Consider the following 17,469-nt stretch of genomic DNA (forward strand, 5'->3'; position numbering starts at 1 on the left):
AAAATTAAATACTTCTGCATCTGTTTGGTATGTACATGGGTCATGTGATATTCTCATGTGGTCTTTTTGATAACTGACATGTTCTCCTTCTTTATTGCACTAATACTGATACTAATACTGATATGTGACCCTGGACGACAAAACCAGTCTTATGTTGCATGGATATATTTGTAGCAATAGTTAACAATACATTGTATGGGTCAAATTATCATTTTGTTTTTTATGCCAAAAATCATTAGGATATTAAGTAAAAATCATGTTCCATGAAGATATTTTGTAAATTTCCTACCATAAATAAATCTAAACTTAATTTTTGATTAGTAATATGCATTGCTAAGAACTTCATTTGGACAACTTTAAAGACGATTTTTTTTCAAAATTGTGATTTATTTAATTTTTTTTTTTTTTTTTTTTTTTGCACCCTCAGATTCCAGAGGTTCAAATAGGAAATAGGAAATTAATGGGAATTAATATTTAATTAATATATAATTTTATTTTAAAACTGCAAATCAGCATCAGTCCTTGGTAATCTCTAAATAAATACATATTCAAATGATAAAATAGGTCTAAGGAAACTTAACATACTCTTATTAACACATAGGGAATACACAATTTGAATAACAACACAAGGATCATAACGTCAGTTCTGTGCGTTTATTAAAAGCTAAACGTTGCTCCTTCAGCTCACTACTTGCACACTTAGCACACTATCTGTGGCATCTTCCAGTCCACTGGAGGGCAGTCACATATGAAAACAACAAACATTTTCTGCATCCGCTCGAGATGACACTGTCAACTTCAACGATCATATTACCACAATAACATCGTCTTTTTTCGCGTTGTTCCGTGTGTTTTTTGTGAGGGATTCGCTGTGCGAGGGTCGTTTTCATAAGGTACTTATACTGTCTAAATAATGTGGCTTTTGTTATTTACTTTTTACATTAAAGGCCCGAAGAGAGAGTCACTACCGAGCTTATTTACCATAGAAAACCAAGTGAAAACATTCCTGTGCATATATAGACGTATTTCTAATAACATAGCATTTGCAGAGATAATCAGATTGTGTGTTGCATCATGCACGTGGTGCACAAAACAACAACAACCAAAACGCCCACCTGCTGAGAGTCTTGATGAAAATACCAGATTTTGAACAAGTTGAGACGGGTATGGGTTGGTCGTCTGATGCCAGTAATATCACAGCTGTCTGATTCTGTCTTTATGTCTTTTTAGGGTGTCTAGTCATTGTCTGCATCAAGGCCTCCTCGAGGAGACGGGACGACGGTCAGAAGCCCTGTTCCTCACATTCCAGTCTCAGCTCTCCGTTGTCATGGAGACCGTCCTCAAGTCAGCCATGTTGATAACCAGGCTGGTGGAGGACAGCTTCCTCAAGGAAGTGGGTCAACGAAAACAGGAGGTGGAGGTCTTGAAACGAAGGTTGCAGTTGTCTGAGAGTAAACTGAGGGAGAGGGAGCGGGAATGGGAACGGGGGAGGAAGACACGGTGCCTGGACTGTGCACGGACAGGAGAGTCCAGCAGCAGAGATGAGAGCCAGCCAGTAGAGACAGTCCGGGGTGAGCTTCAACTTCTGCTGTTATTCATAACTTAAACTATTCAAATCCATCCATCCATCCTTTCCCGATATATCTTATCCTACAGTATGTAGGGAGGACTGAAGCCTATTCCAGCATCTCTGAGTCAGACCCAAATGCAGGCTATTAAAAACCATTTTACTTTAAAAACCGTCAACTGTAATAAAATAAAATAAATGTATTAGATGTAAACATGTAACTGAAATAAAACAAGTTGAAATGCTAAAACTACTCACACTGAAATAAAAATAATTTTAGGCGAAGGTAAATATAAAAATAAAAAAAAATCCCAATAAAAATAACAAAGCTAATTAAAAGTATTTAAAAAATGCTAGTATATAAATAATACTGAAATAACACTGGTTACAGTATACGTATCTAAAACTGGACAATAACAAGACACTAGAATTAAATAGGCTAAATCTGAAATACATAGATTTAAATAAATATAATACTAAACATCTTATTTTACATTTAAATTTGACCTATTATTAATAATAATAATAATAATAATAATATATATATATATATATATATATATATATATATATATATATAAAATAACCATATTTATCTTTTCTATTACTAATCCACACTCATACAGACATTCTTTACAACATTATGAATCTATCTATCTATCTATCTATCTATCTATCTATCTATCTATCTATCTATCTATCTATCTATCTATCTATCTATCTATCTATCTATCTATCTATCTATCTATCTATCTCAGGACCTTTTAAAACTATTTCTTATTGTTAGTCTTAGTAATACTACTCTTATTATCATGGTTGTATTCCTGCCCTTGGAAGTTCACCAAAGCATGTCCTTTAAAATGTCTGAAGAATCTCAAAATATAAATTTTCAATTTAATAGATATTTGCAAGCTACAACAGTGTGCAGTTCTTTCTCCATTCTCAAAAGCAAATGATTATAGGTGTTTTTTTTTTTTTGTTTTTTTTTTTAATTTTAACATCATCTCAAAGTTGAATAAATAAGCTTTCCATTGATGTATGGTTTGTGAGGATACAATTATTTGAAAATCTGGACTCTGAGGGTGCAAAAAATACAAAATATTGAGAAAATCACCTTTAAAATTATCCAAGTTCTTAGCAATGCATATTACTAATCAAAAATTAGGTTTTGATATATTTACGGTAGAAAAATTTACAAAATATCTTCATGGAACATGATCTTTACTTAATATCCTTATGATTTTTGGCATAAAAGAAAAATTGATAATTCTGACCCATGCAATGTTTTTTTGGCTATTGCTAAAAATATACCCCAGCGACTTAAGACTGGTTTTGTGGTCCAGGGTCCCATATGTTCTTCATATGTTCAAATACTTTTTGTGCTGTTCCTTAATTTTGTTTCCTTTCTTCTGGTGCAGGAGCAGACAGCCTTTGTTTAGGCCTAAGCCTGAGAGATCAATCTACCAATCAACCTACACTAACTGAAGATGTGTGGAGTGCCAGACAACGCCTGGAGACTAACAAACAAACTACAGCACACACACACTCTATGGAGAAGAATGATGTACACAGACAGAATGCAAAAGAGATTGTCACACCTAACTCCAACGCACAGATTCATCAGGATTTTCTACAGAGGATTCTGGGCAATTCAGTCATTCACAGTGAGTCCACTAGTGACTTCAAACCCACAGTGAGCAATTTAGACAAATCCAACAAAAACTTTACTCTCGATAAGGAAATGGACTCAAACCCCTCAAGACTTTTACAAAGTCCTAAGGCTCAGGATGCGCACAAGGACTTGCCGGCGTCTTCGCCAAACAGCAGAGTGAAAACCGAAACGGAGCTGGATCTTCTACCTGTCAAGGAGGAGGAAGAGATGGTTCCGGTGTGGGACAGCGTCAACAGAGATGACGGATGCCATGCAGAAATGGCTGATCCGAGTCAGGGAGAGCTCAGAGGACCTTGTGATCAGGAGGAGATACAGGTAGAAAGCTTTCCAGGTCTAAACTCTCTCGACATCCCAGACGCAACCTCATATTTCACACCTTATTCAGTCAGCACATTGGTACATCAAGGTATTAGGGCACAACATAGTCATTTATGCACAACAGAGCTGATGCTGTCTAGCATTCCAGAGAGGTCACATTCATTTGTCCAACCAGAAAATGGACAAAGTTATCCTGGTTCAAAAGGTTCTGTCCTCTATTCTCACATTGATGTTTGTCCAAGCGAGAAAGCAATCAGCCATGCACAGTACCCACAGCGTTTCTCTCAGGACAAACATGGGACGCCTGAACAAATCCATGCAGAAAGATCCCACCATTGCACCCAGTGTGGGAAAAAGTTTGTGAGAGCATGCGACCTCAAGGCTCATTCGCTGATCCACAAGGGCAAGAAGCCTCTGAGCTGTTCGCAGTGCGATCAGACGTTCGCGTACAACTTCGAGCTCAAGGCTCACCAGCGAAAACCAATCAGGGGAGCGACCTCACGTCTGTCCGCACTGCGGCAAGGCCTTCGCTCGAATGAGCAACTTCAGGCAGCATCAGAACATTCACACTCGGAGAGAAACTCTTCAGCTGCGCTCAATGCGGGATGAGATTCAATCGAGCCACCAACCTGCGAGTTCATCTCAGGCGACACAGCTACGCGGGGAAGACTTACAATTGCCCTTATTTGTGGAAAGAGCTTTCTGAATCCCAGGCAAATGAAAGCTCATTTACTGAAAGTCCATGGAAGAGGAGGGAAATAAACATAACTAATATGTTTGGAAATTCAGTTTGAACTGATTGGATCAATTCATGTTTAGATGTTATAAATGGTCTGCTCTGTTAAAACTCAAGAAGATACTACTGTCCCATAGTTGCCACCTTAGAGACAACTAAACAAGATGTGTACAAACTGTTATGCATGGAATATTTTCATTATGGAAAGATGAGGAAACTTATTTAGGTTTTATTCCTGATTTTCATCAACAGGAGTTAATTTGCTGTTGTATGATCAGTGTGTAATAGCTGGTATATATTATGTATTTAATGTTTTTATATATTCCTTCCAAACAACAGTAAAGACAGAGTATGTATGTAGCACATCCTTTTTCCTGAGAATGTCTTACTTTACACTTTATATTTTGACTTAAAAGGTACCCTGGCCTTCACTTAAATTGTGATGTGTCCCTGTAGCTTCAACTTTCATGGCATTTTTTGTTGGAAAAAGTAAATGAACCATCAGATGTAGCAAATGGTAGCACCTCTCTTTCTTGTTTCTGACAATCAGCCCCACATCATCAAGTCACTAAAGTTAGTCCAAAATCCTCTAGATCCATTTCAGTCTTCCATTCAGACTTTTCAGTGTTTTTTTTTGGATTGATGAACACTCTTGTTGGACAATACACGACCTCCTGCTCAGCCATTTCCACAAGATGTGATCTCCAGCAGCATTGTGTCTTGATGCCTGCCTCTCCTGGAGTGATTGTAGTCGGACAACTATTATTCCCCACATACAGGTCATTATCTGATGGATTTGTATACTTTTTTCCAACAAAAGCAGTAAATGCTAGTAAGACATTAAATTGGGAATATTTAATTTGATATTTGTTATTGGATAAGTTTTATTATTCCTTCTGACTAATGCAAGACTGCAGATATTTCTGACAAACATTCAGCACACCATATGAAATATAATTTTAAATGAATATTGTCTCTCTTTTTGCAGACTCTATCTTTGTCTGTTATGATAATAAACAAGCATGTGTTATTTGCATGTGATAGTATACATAACCTGAGAATTAACTCTATTTTAATTCAAAGCAGTCAGTCTACCACAAAACATGTTTTTTTAAGCAGAATATTACGGAAGCATAGAAATGGTTCTAAATGCATCCAAACTGATACAAAATTAACAATGGAAATTGTGGTTTACTAATTTGTTGTTGTGTTTGTTGTAGATGGGCCAAAGGTTTGCAGAGCACATTTCCACGGAACAAGGAAATTTACAGCCCATAAACAAGCAGAGGACGTTCAGTGTAAGCAGTTATACAAAGTGAATTTCATTTAAAGGCTTTTGAACGATCATCAAGTGACCAGTATTACTTTGTTTCTTGTGTTTTCACCAGGTTGTGGCCAGGGAGGTCCTGACCCAGTTTCAGGTGTGGCAGAGGGCCTGCTATAGCAGGAACATCGAGTGGGGTCCGATTATAGCGAAGGTTCAGTCCTCTTCATTTTTCCGTCTGATGAGATGATCCATTTTGATTACCTGAAATGAATGAAGATAAAGTCATGTTTACAGAGAGTGTATTGTGGTTTACTTTTACACAGATAATTTCTGCATTGCCGCAGTTTTATGGACGGGAGGCAGAGGTGATCGTACGATGCACTAAGATGCTACACAACCGCAGGGATTACCTTCGAAGGAGAGCAAAGGTTAGAGTTCACAGGCTCAAAGATTTCATCTCTTAATTGCTTGTATGATGATGAATCATACATGAATTCCTCTTATTTCTGATGCAATTGTGTGAATAAAGGTAATTCCTTAGGGGTTATATTGCTTAGATGTTATGGAAGAAAGCTAATTGGAAAAAAGAAACATTTAAAATTGACATTATATATGTATAACTTAACAATTAGAATAATAGATAAATAGACAAATAGATTATTTTAAACAAATGTATTAGCTTAGGTGTTTTGAAAATCTGTCCTGCTAGCATAGGATGGTCTACCCATATAATGTTTAAGGGATAGTTCACCCAAAAATGAAAATTATGTTGTTAATTTCTCACTCTCATGTAATTACAAACCCGTAAGACCTTCGTTCTTCTTCAGAACACAAATTAAGATTTTTTTTTTTGATGAAATCCAAGAGCTTTCTTCTGACCCTGCATAGACAGAAACACAACTGACACGACATGAGTGAGAGTTCACCCAGAATTTTCATTTTTGGGTGAACTATCCCTTTAAAACATTGTATGGGTAGACAATCCTGCTGTGCTAGTAGGACAGATTTTTGTTTATGTTTATGCTTGCTTGGTTGACAGTGAAAAATGTAATTACTAGAATGAGACTGCAATTAACAATTTAAAAAATGATCAGAGAAATGATCAACAGATCATTTGATTTAATGGATTGAACAGATTAAAGAAAATGTTTTGTGTATATGTATATATATGTATATATTGAAAAAAAAAAAAAAAAAACTTCCAAAAAGTGTAAAATATAAAAAAGGCAAATATAATTGAATGAATTTAGGTTATTAAATACATTACATGCACAAAAAAAATAAATAAAAAAACTTCACATTATAAAAAAAAAAAACAAAAAAAAAAAACAAGCAAAAGGACCAATTCAAATCATGTTTCAATTAAATATTGTCAACATTATTGCATTGCCTATCTGTTGGAACTGAAGAGGGTTTTGCTGCAGACTGTAGCACGATGATCCACTACAATAATCTAATCCACTACATAATATTTTAGCTGGCATAGGGGATGATTTTAACGTGAATGCGTAATAGGGGATTTTGGTGACACACTGGATGTCTTTAATGCACGTGCATAATAATGAGGATTATTTGTTATCATACTCCATGACAAGGATGGACTCAACACCAACAAGTGAAACAGTAAGTGAATGAGTACAATATGTGTTGTTGTTATATTGTTCGTGTATTACATTAGCCCTTTTGGAATTGACTTATTGTTTTCCTAACATCATGCTGGGTATTGCAAATGTAAGAATATTTATAATAGATTTTAATATTAATAGAGCTGAGTAAATAATTGTTAGTGAATTTTATTATTCAAAATGTTGATGTTAAAGAAGTTAATCATTGTTTAATTGTAAATATCCTTTTTTAGACGCATATTACTGTCCTTAGAACTGGAGAAAGCCCCTGTATCTCTAAGTGCACTCAGTGTTGTGACAAGTATCACTGCCCTTTTTGTGAGACCTGGGTCTACAAGCCAAGAGAGTCAGGGAGTGTTGTTAACCACGTCCAGAATCATCTGAAGTTGGCTGTCCATCAGGATGGTGTGTATAGTGCTTCCAAATTCATTAAAATGTTTTTTTGTCAAGGCATGTTAATTCACTCTTCTTGTACTTTTTTTCAGATTTCACAATTGTCAAGTGTAACTTAAAATGCAGGGAATATGCGCATTTTCATTGCTGCTACTGTCCTGCCACCGTTCTTCGAAGAGGCCAGTTAAAAACACATCTCACAAATTGCAAGCAGAAGTTCAATGCTGAAGAAGAATTTGAAGGAACCTACTCATTTGAGGATAGTCCTGAACATGAGTAGTGTATTTATTTATTTTTTAGTTCTGATACTGTTGATTCACTAGTTCATACATTTAGTTCCCTGTTAGCAACAGGTAACACTCAGAACTGTAGTATTTGGTGGATTATGAAACTATGTTGTGGAAATAAACATTTACTAAGAATGCATCCAGGCTTCTTCTTTCAGAACTGTGAAGTGCTTTGTAAGGAATAAAACTAATTTTTCATTTTACCACTACTGAGATACCACATGATATTAATAGTTTAACTTTGAAATGGTCTTAACCATAGACTTCTTTAAATCCCAGTCCTGTAGTTTAGTTTTTTTCCTAATACAAGGGAAACAGACACATGTAACATATGTAATGTGAGAACAGTCTCCTGGAGTTAAAACATAATACACTACATATTAAAAATTAACTTGTGAAAGTTCTTATAAACAGTCACTACTCAAAATATTTGTTATTTGTTAGGATGAATTAAAAATGAGCTTGACATATAGAACTGCAAACAGTTCTTGAAAATCCTCTACAAAAAAAATAAAAATAAATGTTTTTTAATGTGTTTGCGCATACTTATTAAAAGATACTCCATCATACTAACAGTCTGCAGCGTTAAGAGTTGTTCTGTTGTGCTCGGAAGATGGGTGACAACAAAAAAGAAAAAGAAAGAAAGAAAATCTGGCTCAAAAGTTTGGGGTCACTAAAATTTTTATTTATTTAATTATTTATTTTTGAAGGAAGGTAATACTTTTATTCAATAAGGACACATTAATTTTATTTAAAGGGACAGTAAAGTTATTTATAAATGTATCAGTTTCCACAAAAAAACAGCACAACTGTTTTCAACATTTATAATAATAATAAATATTTCTTAAGCACAAAATTATCATATTAGAATGATTTTTGAAGAATATTGTGACACTGAAGACTGGAGTAATGGCTGCTGAAAATTCAGTTTTGCCATCACAGGAATAAAATACATTCAGTAAAGACAGACTGCCTCAACTTTTTTATTTCATTACTCATGTAAATAGGCAAATGGTGCTTATTATCACCATGCCAAACATTGTTGGAAAGTCAGCAGGCCATTAACTATGGGTCTATTAACCCCCACCACTGTGAAACACTGCCTGACTTGTTGTGATCTTTTATTGCATATGTAAATGAAGAAGACAACTGAAAATCTGCTATTGTGAAGCTGCTTTACTTGTTGGCCAGACAGACTCCTCAGTGGGCAGAAAAAAAACTACAACGCTGACCGGCTTTTATACTAATAAATATGGATTTATTTTTTTATTTTTTATTCATTTTACATCAGCTCCACATATAACCTGAAAATCTATAGACTGCAGACAAAACATGGTGGTGCTCCTACACTTTAGTGTATTTGTTATTTAAGCTTTTAACAGCTTTTTGTGTTTAGGCCATATCTCAGTTTATTTTGCGAAGCCTCACAATTTCCAGTTTCAAATGCTGAGCTTTAAAATGATGTGAAACATCTTTTTAAGATTTTCTTTTCTCCTGCAGGAAACTGCTGTGGAAAGAAGTCTCTTACCTATGGGCCAGCGATATCTTGTACAGCTTCAAAGAAGTGATGTTCAGAATGTAAAGTTGTGAATAAAATATAGTTAAACGTGACATTGTCCTCTGCTGTTTTTTTTGTGTGCACTATTATGTTTTCTTTTTTTTTTAAGGAATATAGTCAGGCAGACTTTGTAACATTGATGGGAGCTCTCATGTGTGGGGTGGGTTTGAAGAAAGGATCGAGAAGAAAGCGAGATTAAAATTAATAGAATCTTAAAGTAGATGGAGTGCATTTTTAAGTTTAATTTTCCTGCACAAAACAAAATGGGTTGTTTACTGTTTATATGTTTGTACACATGAAAACAAGAAGGTTTTGTTAAGACACATGCCAACAATACTACAGTTAAAATGCAGTTTGTCCGCAATGTTGTGGGACACGGTCCCGGTGATATTTGTTGTCCCGTCGGCCCGTTATGCGGTGACGCTTCACATTCCCACAGCGACTGAGGGATTCAGAGCTCGTCTCAAACGGGCAAAATTTATATTTCATCGAAGGTAAGCTTCTCTTTTATGAAATATTTGTTTACCTTTGAGTGTATAGGCTATGTGTTCTACTAGTGGTGCTCGTTTCCAGGATTGGCAATCGCCATCAGTAAATGATTCCCGCTTCAGACTATTGATGAGGTGAGAAGTTGTAGCTTTTCTAGTAACTTAACAGTGCAGGTTATCTATGAAAACAACGTGACCATTTTATCTTGGTTAGTTTACAGAAAGCGTGGCATATTAGATCAGAACAAATATTTTTTTTATGCATTTTTGGGGGAGAAATCAGTTTTCGTGCTTAGCCTGCTTGCTTTAGCAGACATGTCCCTTTAAACGAGAGAAATGCCCTCCATCCACGTTTTTTTTTTTTCTTTTCAGAGGCATCACGTGTCATGTCCTTTTAAAACCTGCACAGTCAGCTTGCCGTAAAAATCTTTCTTTCACTCCCAGTTTTGATTTCAGTGTTGGTATTGTTAATAACTATCAACCGTAATTAAACCAGGTAACGTTAAGTAAAAAAAAAAAAAAAATAATAATAATAATAATAATAAAAAAATGTTTGTTGCAAATTTTTAAAGTGTCCACAAAATGCATGTATTTTGTAAACATCTTAAGATTTTCTGCTTGTTCGTGGTGACAAATAGATGATCAGTAACTATCCTGAAGTCATTTGATCACTGACATAAATGCTGGGCTTGTCTGTATTTTTAAATGTTCATATGTTTTGAAAGAATCAGAAGCACCTAAACATAATACACAAAGTGTTCAGATGCAAAAGCCACTAAGTGCCGTCTGAAATTTTCTTCTAAAATTAGTATTTTTCTCAGGCTCCTATGTTTATGTTCTGTTATTTCTCTTTAATGTAAAAAAAAAAAAAAGAACCTAATCATTGCCATTAAAGTAAAAAAGACTAAACCTACACATAGGAGCCTGATAAAAATGCTCATCTAAGAAGAAAATTTCAAATGCCACTTAGAGGCTTTTGCATCTGAACTCTTCAAATAGACTTTTGCTAGGTTTTTAAAAATTGTATTTAATGTTATTTATTAAATATAATTTTCACTTAATGTTAGGTTTTCCTAAAAATTACGTTGCTAATGATGCATATTTGGAATAATAGCTACCATTTTATAGTAGTACTCTATTAAAACTCTGAATTCATACACATTTTACAATTTGTATGAAATGGCATATTGTGCAAAACATGAATGTGGATGATTTATTTGATGCTTCAAAGAATGTCTTAAAGTAGGCAGCCAGATGATATAAAATAACACTAAACTCAGCAGTTCACAGAAACCGTCTCAAAACAATCTCAAAATATATCAACTAACGTGAGTTTCGGTGACTAAGAAGCATAACTTAGTTGTAACGGATCATGAACATTTCTATCTTCTATATCTTAATATGTCTCCTCTTTTGAAAGGTAACCTGAAATTGGTTTTCAACTTGACTCAATAAGAAGGCTTTGGCCGCTGGCAGTAAGTCTGCCCTTTCGGTGTAAGAAATCACCAGCGACCCACAATGGAAGTGGAGGATGCCTTATCGGCTAAGTTCAGGGTCCTAATTCAAGGGCTCATGGTGACAACGACCTCAGAGATAGTCAAAATATTCAGCAAAGTGCTGCTGGAGACCAGAATGGAGATCACCCAGAGCTGGAGGGAGATCGACTTGTTGAAGCAGCAGTTGGAGGAATGTGAGCAGCAAAAGACAGAAGCCATCATTAGGGCCCAGAGGAGCGAATTCAAAAGAGAAGATGAAGAGGTGGAAGTGTCACATGTGAATTCTCAGCCTGATGTACAGAGCTCTGACACTATCACACCGGAGGCAGTGGTGAGTGGACAGGCACGTGTCCTGTGCTCATTGCTTTCACTTGTTTTCAGTGCAGTGCAAATCTGCATAGAATCAATGTTGTTATTTTTGTGCGGTTTTCCACATATATGCAGAAGTACAACATTTTGTTAAATAATTTAAAATGAATAGCAGTGATTGTCAATCTGTCATTTTACTGACATACTGTTGAAAATGTATTATCTTCTGTAGAATCATTTGTGCTCTTTCATTAATCATTTTCACCATGTTTTGTGTATTACAGGGGCCTAAAAAAAGAGCAGAGAATGTCTCAGAACCAGAGGTGACACAGTCAGGCACACCAGGTACTACTATTTTTGGATAATTTTTTAATGATAATAAATAGCAATAGACATACATCTCAGGGAAGTGCCACTACAAAATAAAAATAAAGATTATATAAAAAACTGGAAATGTTATAAACTGTGAAGTTATTTCTAAGTTACTAGAGTTTGTTCTCACTGACATATGAATCGCTAAGATGATACAGAATTAAAGTGACAACACTTTATTGTTATTTTAATTTAATGGTATTTTTCAAAACATTTTGCAGTGACATCCTCACATAATCTGGGGTAAAACTATTTAAAATATTTTTTGTTAATTGAAATAAAGCTGAAATAAATATGAATATGAGTAAAAAATCTTAAACTAAATGAAAATGAAATGCTGAAGTACTAAAATTACTAAAACAAATAAATTAAAGTTAAGTATGAAAGTATAAAACAATCTAAAACTAATAAAAATGGCTTGAAAAATGGTTGAAACTTTAAAAGAAAACTGAAAATAAAAACTAATTCAAAATATAAAAAATATACTATAATAATATATAAATAATATTAATATTTTTCATCAACTTGTTGTGCTGAGTTCACTGAGTTTAAACAGTACTAATTTGCATTTTTTTATTTTTTTTGTGTTGATTCATTAGGTCGAAAGGTTCAGAAAATCTGTGTTATTGCTGAAAACAGCCATAAGACCAAATGCCAAGAGACGAAATGCACACAACATGTGATAAAACAGAAAATAGTTTGTCCCACCAATGCGCCACGAGTGAGAGGCCGGAAATCATCAAGCAAGACCATATCACAGACCACATCTAAAATCATTGAAAATGGACCATCTACAAGTGTGGACATATTAACAAAAACCCCAAAATCAGAGGTGATGAAAAAAAGGAAATTAATCAAAACGCCAAAGTACGCTAATGATGTAAGTGTTGCTCGTGGTCTTCGAGACCGACAGCAGCTCAGCATGCAGAGGCACTGTCTGTGTTGTTCATCGGATGAGTGCGACCTCCAGTCTAGCCCCTCCAGAGCCCTGCACCAGGTCCCTAGTGTGTATATCTGTCGTAAATGTAAAAGGAGGTTTAAAACGGACCTCCTGTTCAAGAGTCACAATTGCCCAATGCCTAAGAATTGCAACAGGTGTGGGCAGCTGTTCACTACTCTTCAGGGGCTCACCGCACACAGTCAGGAAGTTCAACCTCAGGTCAGCTGCAGTCAGTGTGAGCGAAGGTTTGCCACTCAGTGTGCTTTAACCATGCATAAACGGATCCACACAAACCTTATTGTTCCCAAGGATATTAAAGCTAAAAGGTTTGAGGTTCGTCTCCAAAGAATCTCAGACTCCCAGCTGGAGGCTGCTTTGTCCTCAAAAAGTTCTCTCTTGAACAATAACTCTTCAAAACAGGATATTTTGAGCAAAATGCATAATATGGCTACAGCAGATACAAGTCCTGGATCTGCAAGCAAACACAGTGCAGTGAACGTACCTGAGACCAGCGAGACACAACTATCATCCCAAAGTGCAGCAGAAAGCCTGGACTCAAGGCCAGGAACCCTGTCGGAGTCCAGTGTTGGACAGTCAAGTGTCAGGAAGGTCTATGCTGTCATGTCCACCGCCTCATGCCAAATTCAGATTAGTGAGGATGCAAATGGATCAGAGGCACCCGCTGTGAATGAAACTGAAAAAGTAAACAACGGAAAAACATGCCAGTTCAAGTGATGAGTCAGGACTCCGTTCTCCTCCAAGAAAGCGGAAGATGTCAGGTAATATTACAAAAATGGAAAAATGTTCATTGCACAACATACAATAAGTGACTGGATTCAGTATTTGATTAGTGCTATTGTTGTGCAGATCATCTTGTTATATTTGAAAGTTCTGAGCGATGTTTTTCCTCTAGACTGTTCTCATGATGCATACAATGGCGTGTTTCCTGTTGAAAATATTCTGAGATGGAGAAACAATAAGGTAGGAATGAAGTGTGTCATTTATGCATCAACCCATTAGCCTTCAAATCATTTTGAGAAAAAACAACAACATTATGCTTTACTCTTATATTCATTTAATTTTCAAAGGGAAGAAATGAAAGTTCGGGTCAAAGTGGATGCCTTGCACATTGTGGTAAGTCTTCGACCATCAAAGAGAACTGCCAGCACCATTCAGCTTGTTTCATTGAAGTGAAATTAAAACCATCTTAAAATAAACCTGTTATAAATGTCACATTTGGATGTAGTTTTATATAGTGAGTTGTATATACAGTAATATAGTGATGTTTCTGACTATCAGTATCAGCTCTCTCTGTTAAAATGAGAGCTGCAGTTAATTTTTCCCCACTAAGTTTGTGCATTCATTTTCACAATAAATACAAAAAATTACCAGTAAAAACATTTGGTATAAGTATTTTTAAGTGAGGATAGATCCTCTCGATACAAGTGCCAGTATTTGCACTTAACGCAATAACATCAGCGTTTCTTAATCATTGAGATGAGCATGTTACTTACATAATTATTATCAGTATTTATTTATTTATTGTTTTTTAAAGACTGGGAGAGGTTTTAAAAGATTATTGTACATTTACTATTCTATTAATTTAGACACATTGCAACTGTGGAAGCTCCCAAAACTAAACTCAATTCATTATTTTTAAATACCAGACAGGTTTAAGCCATGCTTTAAAAAAAATTAAAAAAAAAAAAAATTCCCTGATGTTTAATTTCCTGTTTACAATTTATTTATTTTTCTTAGTGGTGCAAAGTTTCAGAACACGTGGGAACCAGCAGAAAGCTTTCCAGGCTATTTGGATGACAAGAACGAAGAGCCGAAGAAAACGTAGAACAGACAAAAATGATATTATGTTGATTATGCTTTTAAGACGTTCTCTGTTTACACAATAAGAATGTATGCTTTGCAATGAAGTTAATTTAACAATTTTTTTTTCTAACCATTCCATTTTTCCTGTAATATACTTTGGTTGGTTTTTAACCGGTTCCTTACAGCTACCGTAGATAGATGCATTCTTGTTAAATAGGTGATGTTGCATTTTAATACATAATTTTAAGCATCAGAGATGGAAATCTTAGTTATAGCTTGTCTTATTGTGATCAGCAAATAATTATTATTAATGTGTTACTTTAGATATTTAGTATTTCAATGGATGCCTCCTATTTACCTTTATGCAATCTTTTAATTTTTTTATTTTCATTTGTTTTTTTGGAGATTCAGTTACAGGTTTTGGGGAAAATTGTTGGATTTTGTTTTGTTGTTTTTTTTTACTCCGCAATTTAATTAATGCTATTAATTGGCTAAATTATTTGTGGGTTAATGACTTACACAGTTTATTACTTAATCACCCATTATTGTTCATTGCCTCTTCCTGTTTTTAACTTTTATGTTAGTATACCAAAGAATATAGTAATGATCATGGCATGTTTTGGGAGTTTATGTTAGTGTTTACAGCTGATATTAAGTATGCCGTCTTACAGTTGAATGTAGGCTGGTTATAAAAAAAAGTGGTAAATGTATTGGAAAACCCCACAAAATGAAATAAACAGTTTTCAGATCTTATCTTGACATACCTTTTCAACAGCATGAAAATATTTGCTAGTATTGTTGCTAGTATCGCTGCATAACGTGTAAACATTTTGAGTTAGAAAAATTTTACTTGGTGGTGTTCAGCTTGACACACAAAAGTGTGCATAACATTTCTGAAGATCACTATTATTTGCTGGACTTGTGTGGAGACATTTGTTGTTATGGAATTCTTTAATTTTGTTAATTTTGCATTGATTGTATTAATCTCATTTAAGAACATATTACACTGTTGAATGTATCTGTTTAAACATACAGTGATCAAGGTATCGTCCATAAGGACATTGAGTTCATGTAACTTCTGCATGTAACTGCTTTAGGCTGAAAAACGGGTAAACTGTGTACCAGGGACGGGCAGTTTTGAGAGTAACCAGGCATCTGTGTTCAGTACCATGTAATATGGGGCGATGTGCACTGAGCAACATGATTGGCTCAAATGTCTTAATCTGTCCTTCAGTGTATCTTTTTACCAGTGTTGGGCAGTAAACCATAGACTGTATAAAAACATGGACGTAGCGTCCGTGACGTCACCCGTAGATTCCTGAAGAGCGTTTTGAAGCGCAAAGTGGGCGGGGCGGGGTGTTTGCCATTTTGGCAGTGCGTCACCGCCTGTCTTTCCCGGATAATCGAAAATGGGCAAAAAGACGGGAGCTGGTTGCTGAAGCCACACCCACCTAGTGCGACGGCGGTGTCAGCAGCGAGCGGCAACCTCCCGCTCTCTCTCGTGAAGCCAATAAGGAAGTGACTTAAACTGCAATTCATCGACTGGCCGCTTGAGGCTGGCTGCAAAAGGGAGTCAGTCCCATAGACTCCCCATGTTAAAATGCCCAATTTTACAGCAGAAAAAAACATGTTTACAGCCTGGTGCAAAAAATGATTTTGGTCTATATTGCTAATTTTTCCCTTCATGACAACTGTGAGGGGGGTGAATTTTTTTTATAACTCATCCGTTTAAATTATATTAAGCCTTAAAGTTCTGCATAATTAAGGGCGTGGCCACTTGAGTGACATGTGGATTGCCGCTGCTGACAATGCCGTCGCGCTAGGTGGGCGTGGCTTCAGCAACCAGCTCCCGCCTTTTTGCCCATTTTCGATTTTCCGGGAGAGTCGCGCGGTGACACGCTGCCAGGATGGCGACGGTCCGCTCTGCACACTTTTGAGCTTCAAAACCGCTATTGAGGAGTCTATGGGTGACGTCACGGACACTACGTCCATATTTTTTTACAGTCTATGGTCAGCAGCAGCAATCCACCTGCCACAGGCTTAATATAATTTAAACGGAAGAGTTATAAAAAAATTCACACCCATCACAGTTGTCATGAAAGGCAAAATTTGCGATATAGACCAAAATCATTTTTTGAACCAGGCTGTAAATATTTTTTTTTTTTCTGCTGTAAAGTTGGGCATTTTAACATGGGGAGTCTATGGGACTGAAAACATGGACGTAGTATCCGTGACGTCACCCGTAGACTCCTTTAGAGCATTTTTGAAGCTCAAAGTGTGCAGAGCGGGCCGTTGACATCTTGGCAGCGCGTCACCGTGCGACTCTAGGCCAGTTTATACTTCTGCGTCAGGTGCGTGTAGTAGGTACGCTATGCCGTACCCTGACGCGCACCTCCTCAAAAATGTAACTACGCGTCGCGACGACGCGGACTGCAAGATCTGTGATTGGTCGGCTTGGTAGTATCACGTTTCCTCCTACGCATTTCCGGAATGATCTTCTGCACTCCAGACCGCCCGCCATTTTTAAATTCCGAAATTCAGTGAAGAGCCAACATGGAAATGGACCAAGTGACCGAGCGATTAATTGAAGAAGTGAGGAAATACCATAGACAGTAAA

The 17,469-nt window shown here is 36.1% G+C and overlaps 1 protein-coding gene and 1 pseudogene across 2 annotated transcripts; both read left to right on the forward strand.

Moving 5' to 3' along the window:
- Window positions 1-1,291: 1,291 nt before the first annotated feature.
- Window positions 1,292-9,498, forward strand: LOC109060912. Of its 2 annotated transcripts, XM_019078063.2 has the most exons (7): window positions 1,292-1,571; window positions 2,986-3,554; window positions 5,514-5,591; window positions 5,682-5,771; window positions 5,884-5,988; window positions 7,419-7,590; window positions 7,671-8,004. In XM_019078063.2, the coding sequence occupies exons 1-7, from the start codon at window positions 1,328-1,330 to the stop codon at window positions 7,856-7,858; spliced, it is 1,446 nt and encodes a 481-aa protein (XP_018933608.2). In that variant the 5' UTR covers window positions 1,292-1,327; the 3' UTR covers window positions 7,859-8,004. The 2 variants fall into 2 exon arrangements, with proteins under 2 accessions (XP_018933608.2, XP_018933609.2); XM_019078064.2 differs by lacking the exons at window positions 7,419-7,590; window positions 7,671-8,004 and adding an exon at window positions 9,366-9,498 and having other exon boundaries at window positions 1,293-1,571.
- Window positions 9,499-10,027: 529 nt separating this feature from the next.
- Window positions 10,028-15,611, forward strand: LOC122135868 (annotated as a pseudogene).
- The last annotated feature ends 1,858 nt before the right edge of the window (window positions 15,612-17,469 follow it).

The sequence above is a fragment of the Cyprinus carpio genome, chromosome B1 (genome assembly GCF_018340385.1).
Source record: "Cyprinus carpio isolate SPL01 chromosome B1, ASM1834038v1, whole genome shotgun sequence".
NCBI lineage: Eukaryota > Metazoa > Chordata > Actinopteri > Cypriniformes > Cyprinidae > Cyprinus > Cyprinus carpio.